A 9,541-nucleotide genomic window follows, 5' to 3' on the forward strand; every position below is an offset into this window, starting at 1 on the left:
TAATGTTTTCCCCATTTCTTTTCTTCTCTCCCACCTACACCTACCTATTTACCTCCAGACCTGTTTGCAACTTTCCCTCTGGCAGCCTCTTCCCCCATCTCTCCCTCATCCATGACCTTTTCATCTGTGCTCCCCCATCTTCAGTTTTCCCCTTCTTTATTCCCTCCATCACCAGCTTTACTTTGCCTCTTTGCTTTTCCCTTTTTTAGTTTGCTTCCTTCCTCCTTCTCCCAAGCTCACACTAACTGAGGCCTGGAACCCTTCTTGGGAATGTCAAATGTGGTCTGTCCCATAAAATGGCAGCCATACACCACAGTGTACTCTCATGAGATCTCAGTGGCACACATTTCTTAAAGAAGCAGGCATTGCTTCTATGATTTTTGGAGTGGTTTTTTGGAGTGGTTAAAATCCCAAATGTATTTTTAAAGACTTGCAGAAAAATTCCTCCTATCTGTCCCTGAGCCCATATGTGAATTTTTTGATCCATACCCTGTGGCTATCAGCTATTAATACCTAGCTGGGGTCTTTCAGTAGAGCCCCCAAATAATTTATGCATCCTTTTTACTTCATTTACTAAAGTTGGCCTCTACCAATGGGGGAAATAGTTAAAGAAAGACAAGATGTATACTTGACAAAAAGTTACAGGCCAATATTATTATTGAATAATGACTATACGATATTTACAACATTTTTAACGGATAGACTGAAAATTGCGTGACAAGGACTTATTCATAAAGATGAGTGTGGGTTTTTTTACTCCCCCCAAATTTTGGAATAATGTCAGAACTGTGATAGATGTCCTGAAATATTTGCAAAATACACAATGAAAAAACAGAGGTGAAAATTGTAAATTAGGTCATTTGTCTTTAATCTGGGAGCTAAAGGAAGGGAAACAATGCAGTGCAAACCATGCTTGGGCAAAGCTGATGAGCTCCCCCCACCTAATTAAGATAATAAAAGTTAATTACATTAATCCCTCAACAAAAAATAAAAGAATCTGCCTTATTGGTTAAGATGGGATACAGCAACTCATCAATCTTTGTATGCTTCCTTTTAATAATCGCACTCTTATCCCATCCCCCTTACGATCCCATCCCTTTTGTGTGTGTGAATTTTCTTCTGCCAGTATATTATTTTAGATAAATATAGTTTTGATATATTTTATCCTTTTAATTGTGAGTATCTTATCTGCCTTTTGCTGATCTATGACCATAATGAAGATTGAGTGACTGATTGAATTTCTGGCCTATTATGTATGGAATGTTTATTCCTTGCAGTTCTTTGTCACACAGTAGGGTGTTGTGAGGTCTCTTCACGGTTCTCCATTTACACGCGAGGAAGCACTCCACTGCCTACTGTGCATCGACAAAGACCTCACGGGCTCCAAACTCACTGGATCGGGCTTTCTGCTTCTCTTACCTGTTTCATTATATTAATAATGGGTTAGGATACAGTAGAATTTAGGGCAGGGGTCAGCAGCCTTTAACACCCAAAGAGCCATTTGGACCCATTTTCCACAGAAAAGAAAACACTTGGAGCAGCAAATACTTTTTGACATCTAAAATGAAGATAACACTGTATATATTCTCATGCAGGGAGAAGTTCTCTTCTTTGGGGCCCATTTTACCCATCAAAGCAAAAAAGGGGGATTGAAAGACACTGATTATGCCCCCCCCCCAAAGAACCCCTTCAAATTCCACTTGGATGGTGGATAAAAATTGGTGCCCTTAATGGGAGTTGGGGGGGTTGAACTTCTCCCCCGCCCCGAGAATCCACCCCAAATGTCCTGGGATTTGCCCGCCGGGAGTTGGCAACCCGTGACAACCATGGCTGAGGATGATCCCGGCCTTCCTCCCTTCCACGATCTACAAGCTTACCCTCCACTGGCTTACTCTGAAGTAAACCTTCCAAGATCCACGTGCAAGGCTTTCCCCATGGGCTCCTGCCCTCCTTGGCAATGCAGAAGCGAACAGTTCCCACCCACCCTGCCTCCCCATCAAACAGTCCCGATGAGTGCAACCTTGCAGGGCTGCAGGTAACAACTCCTTTAAAACTTGACATCATATTTCTCACCTGGACTCAGCCAGGTTGGCATCTGCCAGGAAAGCCCCTGGAGCTCAGTGGGGCTGCTGGGGGGGCCTGCAACCCAAGGTGGCGCTGCTAGGGTCCCCCATGTGGTCCCGCCCCCAAGAAGGACTTGGAAGAGGGGGAAATGAGGCCACCCAAAGCAGGGTCAACCCCTGACCCCCCATTCAAGAGGGGCGGACTGAGGTTAGGATTGCGCTGAAAATCTGTGCTCCTGCAACTCCCTCCCGTTTCCTGCCCTTCGCCGCTCACCTGTTCAAGAGAATCCACCAGCAGTGCTGCACCCCCACCCTCACCATCATCACCATCATCAGCCAACCAGGCAGCTGGGACAGGGAAGCCAGAAGTGGCTTGGGATAGCTGTCTCGGGCTGTGCCTCTCTAGGAACAGGGACTCTTTCCCATTAACCCTTAGGATGATTCTCCAAAGGAAGCTGAGAGGACCCAAGCCACGCGGAGCTGCAGTGCAAGGACGAAAGAGGCGCATGCAGCTCTAGAGCCGTAGGTTGCAGACCCCTGATTTAGGGGCTGTAGTACATTTTCTTCAGCTTGTATGTGTGTGTGTGTTGCAAACTCCATATTCAATTTGCTAATTTCATTTGCTGTTTTTTTTAAAATAAATTATTAATGTTAAATCATTGCTCTGTTTATTCTAAGAATCTGCACACCCTAAAGTGATGTTACATCAGAGCTTGGACCCTTGTATATACACATCAGGCAATACAATTCCAGTAACATTTGCCCAAACCACAAATGTGTACAGGGAGGAAGATTTAGGCCCCTAGGGCCAATTCGAGTAACATGGTTCAGAATTGAGTATAATGATATCACAGAGCCAGAAGGTTGCTAACGGTGATGAGCTGGATGGAAATTGTAAACAGGAATACCCCTAAGTTAAAAGAAACACATGGGAAAACTTCTTGCTAGTGAATAATCATCTTGCTCACCCCTTTCTGTCGGAATAGTACCTGAACAGGGACATATAGCTAAATATCTTGAATTATTAACTGAACCCCAACAGAGATGGATTATTACAAGAGCCAGATGCAATACTTTCCCATCTGTCATTACAAAGGGTCGCTATTTATCTATCCCTCTCCAGGATTGGGTTTGTCCACACTGTAAAAGCCAACTGTCCGAGATACACGGGTACTAGGAATTTCTCTCCTTAGACAAATCTGAAAGAGACTCTGACAGTTCTGTTGTGGGGCTTCTGTTGAACAATACAGACGTCATGCTCTTGGAAAAAGTAGCAAAATTGTTTTTACAAGTGACAAAACTTTCTAAGTAACATCCAATGCTAGATACAGTTCCTCTGAGTTTTGATCATATTCTTGCTTTGTACATTACAAATGTTTGTTAACGTTCTAGAGCTTATTTTATATGCCTAATAAAGGTGGTAGTGGTGGTTGTTGTTGAATAATCATCTTACATGTGTCTGATTTCTTGTTAATCTGTTAATTTCTTTTCCAGGAAACAGTTTATTATAATTAATCAGGAGTTGAGTTCTTTCATGTATGGATACCGGGCAATGAAAAGGTTTTGAAAAAAAATTAATCATTACTTACCTTCAATCTGGTCAGCACTGAATTCAATCTGCAGAGCGAGAAAAGGACAGCAGTTAATTCTTGGTTACTGCTGAACTTCTTTTGTTCATCTTGAATTGATGGTGTAAATGAGCTGTACATAAAATGTGAAGCAATTTGTGGTCCTAACAACAATGAATAAACCAACTTAGTTAGTGCAAATGTTCATCTGGTAGATATAGTAGCAGAAGAGGGCCAGCACGAGAGTTCTTCCAACCTCCAGGGGCATCCTGGAGATCTCCCAAAATTACAGTTGATCTCCAGACTACAGTGATCAGTTCTGCAGGAGATATAGCTGCTTTGGAGGGTGGACTACCTTCCCAAAACTCCACCTTCTCTTGATTCCACCTCCAAAACCTCCAGGTATTTCCCAACCCAGAGCTGGCAACCCTAGCCCCTTCAAATGCCCTGCAGGTTTGGTCTTCAGATTCTCTAGTCATTGGAATCCTACCATAAACCAAGGCTTGGCTAAAATATTTGCATCCCTACTCTGCCATCATGGCCTAATGGGCTTATCTATTCTCATTCAGAGCCTAGCTTGCTTCTTGCCGTTTTACCAAACTTGCAATACAGTGTCGAACAGAAGGAAAGGGTCACCAGCTGTCTGTCTGTAAAGCTCCCACAAGCAGATTTAGATCCCAGGTGCAAAACTCACAGGTTCTGTCAGGATTTCTTTCTTTGCATTGTTAAAGGCTTACATGGCTGGAATCAACTGGCTGTTGTGGGTTTTTTTGGGTGGTGTGGCTGCGGTCTGAACGTTTTGGCTCCTAATGTTTCGCTCACATCTATGGCTGTGACATGCTTCTGAAGATGCTAGCCATGCATGCGGGCAAAATGTTAGGAGCAAAACTACCAGACCATGACCACAGAGTGTGAAAAAAATCTTTCTTTCTTTCTTTCTTTCTTTCTTTCTTTCTTTCTTTCTTTCTTTCTTTCTTTCTTTCTTTCTTTCTTTCTTTCTTTCTTTCTTTCCCCCATCCCTCACAAAGCAGCTTACATCATTTTCCTCTCCTCCATTTTATCCTCCCAAACAGCCCTGTGAGGTAGGTTAGGATGAATGTGGGGATTCAAATCCATGGCTGAGCTTAGACATTATGCCTGATGAGATTTCTGCCCCACCCCCAATGGTAAATAACCATATTTTTTAAGCATTTTTCATTGTTGTTTGTGCCCTGAAAAAAATCAGCATTATACATTTTTTAAAATCAGCATTATACATTAAATGTGTAATATGTATAAAAATAATATGAATGTAATATGAATTCTGAGAAAAATATATTATTTATGTGTGTATGTGCAAGTGTGTGTGTGTGTGTATCAGAGTAAGGATTAATTTCCTTCTTGTATATGTTTTTACATACAACTATTATACCCACAATATGGAATAAGAAACAAACCCTCAATACCAGCAGCAAAACATTGAACTGATACCTCTCAGAATGATGTCATATAGAAGTAAGCTGGGCCTACTGAAGAAGAAGAATAGTTTGGATTTATACTCTGCTTTTCTCTCCTGCAAGGATACTCAAGGTGTCTTACAAACGCCTTCCCCTCCTCTTCCCACATAGACATCTTGTGAGGCAGGTGGGGTTGAGAGAGTTCTGAGAGAACTGTGACTTGCCCAAGATCACCCACCGGGCATCATGTGTAAGACCAGGGAAACAAATCCAGTTCACCAGATAAGAATCCATTGCTTATGTGTGGAGGAGTGGGATATCGAACCCAGTTCTCCAGATTAGAGTCCACCACTTTTAACCACTACACCAGCTGGGGATAGAGCCTGGGAACGACAGGAACTTCAGCACAGTAGAATTCTTTCTCTGGTTTAGTATCTCCCCTTAGTAGGACTGTCAACTCTGAGTTGGAAAATTCCTGGAAATTTGGGGATGGGGTCTGGAGAGGGCAGGGTTTACAGAAGTGAGAATGCTCAGAAGGGTATAATGCCATACAGCAAGGGTGGCCAACCTATGGTGCTCCAGTTGTTCATGGACTACAATTCCTATCAACCCCTGTCAGCATGGCCAATTGTAGTCCATGAACATCTGGAGCACTATAGGTTGGCCACCCCTACCAGGCTGCCCTTCCACGTGGCCATTTTCCAGAGGGTAACTGATCTCAGTAGTCTGAATATCATTTGTAATTCTGGGAGACTGCCAGGTTCCTCTTGGAAGGTGGCAACCCTAATAGGACGGGTGGAGTTTGGGAGCGGGGAGGGACCCCAATCGGGTGTAATACCATAATGCACATCCTCCAAAGCAGCCATCTTTCTCAGAAAAAAGATCTCTGTAGTCTGGAGATCATTTGTAACTCTGGGAGAACTCCAGGCCTCACCTGGAGGCTAGCACTCCTACCCCAAAATCTCTCCCTCCCTCCCTGTTCTCATCTCTATGCTCCAGAGGTGAACTGTGGGCTTTGGGGACCCTCTTCTCCTCTACCTGCCACCTGCTTAGTGATCTCTTATGCCTAACAGTGGCCTCTTTTTTTCCAACCTCAGACCCCTCCAGACCCCAGACTTGCACAAAGCTTCTCATTCATCTCATCTGGCTTCTATTCCACCCCTTCCCCTTTTCTCTGTGTTCAGATCTCCCCAACCCAACCACCTTGAAGACACTTCCGCATGAAAGGCAAGAATCCCGTCGCAAACAAGAAAATGCAGGAAAAACCCACTGCGAAGCAAATAGCTCCAGGGTAAGCAATGCATGCATAAATGGCTAGTAGGTATTGTTGGGTAATAGGTATTGTTGGGGAAAATCTGCAGAATTTTCAGAGTTCTCTCAGGCGGGATTTGTATTTTTTTGTACAGAGTGCAGAATCTCTCTTACTGCACTGCATAGAGAAATACAAGTTTACCGTGTGTGAGACACTCAAAGCCATTGTCCAGATTGGGGAATTCACAGAATTAAAACCACAGTTCACACACATGCACGCACGCACGCACGCATGCACACACGCACACCCTGATGTACATGTTCCTACATGGACACTACCTATGTGCAGAAAAGAAATAATCCCTAAAGCAGTTTTAAAGATTAATAGAAACTACAGGCTATCTCCTCCTCTAGGAATTAAGAGAAGGAGCTGGAATATTTCCATTCATCCAGGTCATATTCTATAAATAGGAGAAAATAATTGGGACTTAATGTTGCCTTTTTTTCTGAAGCTGAATAGTGGATTCGGGTTCCAATTGTAAACCCCCCTCTTAGCAGCTTGCAGACTAGGAATGCCAGCTTCCAGGTGAGAGCTGGGGATCTCCCAGATCTACATCTCATCTTCAGAGATTAGTCCCCCGCCCCAGAGAAACTGGATGCTTTAAAGCATGGATTCTATGGCATTGTCTCTCCCTGAGATCCCTGATGTCCCCAGATTCCATCCCCAAATTCAGGAAATTCCCAGTCTAGATCTAGGAACCCTACCCGTGGTTGAGATCTTGGTTAGCTTGCTGGTTAGTAATGCAAATGTCTTCGATAGAGCAGCAGGGAATCAAACCCAGTTCTCCAAATTAGAGTCCACTGCTTTTAACCAGTACACCATGTTGGATGAACAGATGCACCAAGCATTGTCCAACTCAGTGGGCAGAGTTTTTTTTCCAAAGTTTACCTCAATTGCTAAATAACAGAAGCAATTTAGAAGCATAAATTTTTGTAGTGCTTTAGGTGAGAAAATGCTGGAGACTTATTGGTCCAGCCTTTGAAGCAGCTGAGGGACACATTTGTCTTAAAATGGGAAATCATCCACCTGCCATTTAGGATTACCAAGTCTGGAAAAATGATGCTGAGTGGCAGAGCGTTGTCTGAGGCTGTTGAGGGTGGGGGGATCCGATTCTGTGCCCTCCAATTGCTAAGACAGAACGTTATCAGGGACCTCCAGCTGGCTTACTTACTGTGACGCTCTTGGGATCAAAAGCAGGTTCCTTGGGAGGTTCTGGAGCGGGAGCGGGAGCAGGTGCTGGCTTGGCAGGCTCTTTCTTGGGATCCGGTTTTTTAGGGGCCATGAGGATGGTTTGTCACTTGCAAACGAGCTGGGATGGTTGGCAGCAGGAAGGCAGCGAGGCAGAGGGACAAAAAGGCAGCCAGGCTCCCAGGGTTTATATACTCAGCTGTGGGTCTCTCGCTCATCAGAGGGGTGGGCGACAGCAACTGGTGTTTACTATAAAAGGAAGGCACTCCAAAAAAGCCGCCTCCACCCCCTTTGCTCAACAATTGTCCTTTGTCATCAGCACAGAGACAGATTCACCGGCACCAACGTCTTCTGATGTTGCAGGGGCTTTTCCGGGGCACCTGAGCCGTGAAGGGTTCGGAACTCGACCCCTGAAAAGACTTTTACGGATGCTTTGCCCGGGCCCTTTGACAGGCAAAATAGAAACAGCCTTGCAGCTCAACCTGCTGGCCCCAATCCCCAGGGGGGACAAAGTGTCTTTTTATAGGCTAGCCTGCGAGTGCAAATGCCACAGATTCCTTTTGAGCTCTGGATTTTCTCGCTGACACTTTCCCAGCGGAATATGGATTGCAAGTCTTTTGACCTGTGGAAGCAAATTAAAAAACCCCACAAAACCTGGCTGGTGATCCCGCCTGATTGCCATTTATGGCCTTCCCCTCATTTTATTATCATCATTGTCACACCGGAGTCATGCCCTTCCTTTGAAGATCTCAGGAGGGCACATACAGAATCTGTTGACCTTATTCTTACAGCCCTACATAACAGGCAATATGGCATCTTCAAAGCCACCTCTTATAAGAAGCATTTATTGTCATTGTGCACACACAACAAAAATTACAAGCATTCCCTGATGCACACTATTTCAGACCTCAAACCCCATCCTCACATTCCCCTTCCTCCAACCATCCCTACACAGCCCCAACCACATCAGCACGAAACCATGGAGTTCAGCGTAGCCACAGCTCTAGAATAGAAGCTGTCTCTGAGCCTATTTGTCCTTGTTTTTATAATCCTATATCATCTGCCAGATGGTAACATTTCAGAAAGAGAGGATGCCGGATGAGACGGGTCCTTCAGAATATTCTGAACTTTCTTTGGGCAGCGGGAATTATAAAATTCTTCCAAAGAGGGGAGTGGTCAGCCAGTAATTCTCTGGGTAGTAGTGATCACCCTTTGGAGGGCCTTCCTATCTGCCACTGTGCAACTGGCGAACCAGGCACAGATACAGTATGTTAAAACACTCTCCATGGCACAGTGGTAGAAGGTCACCAGCAGTTTTCATTCAGTTGTTGTTTCCTTAAAAGTCCCAGATAGTACAGTCTCTGCTAGACCTTCTTAACCACCGCAGCAGTCTGAACACTCCAGGTCAAGCCCTCTTTAATCATAACTCCCGGGAACTTAAAGCTGGCCACCCGCTCTACTTGATCCCCATTTATACCCAAGGGCTGAATTTCTAAGCTACTCCTTCTATAGTCTACTATAAGCTCCTTTGTCTTGTTAGTATTATTTTCCCTGCACCATGAGAGCAACAGGTCCACCTCACCCTGGTAGGCAGACTCATCCCCTCCAGAGATAAGCCCCACCACCGTTGTGTCATCTGCAAATTTGTTAATGGTGTTACTATGATAGACAGGGGTACAATCATATGTATAAATGTTGTACAGTAAAGGACTCACCACAAAGCCCTGTGGCATTCCCATGTTGAGAGTAAGAACTGAGGAAACCTGAGTCTAACCCTCTGGGAACGTCCAAACAAGAAGTCCTAATCCACAAACAGATTGAATGTGAGAGTCCAAGATCCAGAAATTTGGTCACCAGTCTTTGTGGTAGGATCGTATTAAATGCGGAACTAAAGTCCACAAAGAGCATCCTCGCATAGTTCCCCTGTCGTTCCAGATGAGATTAATGGCTATAGCGTTTGTTAGTCCTACATGC

The 9,541-nt window shown here is 44.5% G+C and overlaps 1 protein-coding gene across 1 annotated transcript in view; it reads right to left on the bottom strand.

Moving 5' to 3' along the window:
- MYL4 (myosin light chain 4) overlaps positions 1 to 7,971 on the bottom strand; it is a 31,990-nt gene extending 24,019 nt beyond the window's left edge. Inside the window, exons 1-2 of the mRNA XM_048518126.1 lie at positions 7,551 to 7,971; positions 3,653 to 3,680 (exon numbers count right to left, since the gene is read on the bottom strand). Coding sequence (XP_048374083.1) covers positions 3,653 to 3,680; positions 7,551 to 7,661 — 139 coding nt within the window. The 5' untranslated portion in view covers positions 7,662 to 7,971. The remainder of the gene's footprint in view (positions 1 to 3,652; positions 3,681 to 7,550) is intronic.
- Between the last annotated feature and the right edge of the window lie 1,570 nt (positions 7,972 to 9,541).

Source organism: Sphaerodactylus townsendi, linkage group LG15 (assembly GCF_021028975.2).
Source record: "Sphaerodactylus townsendi isolate TG3544 linkage group LG15, MPM_Stown_v2.3, whole genome shotgun sequence".
In the NCBI taxonomy this organism is placed as follows: Eukaryota; Metazoa; Chordata; class Lepidosauria; order Squamata; family Sphaerodactylidae; genus Sphaerodactylus; species Sphaerodactylus townsendi.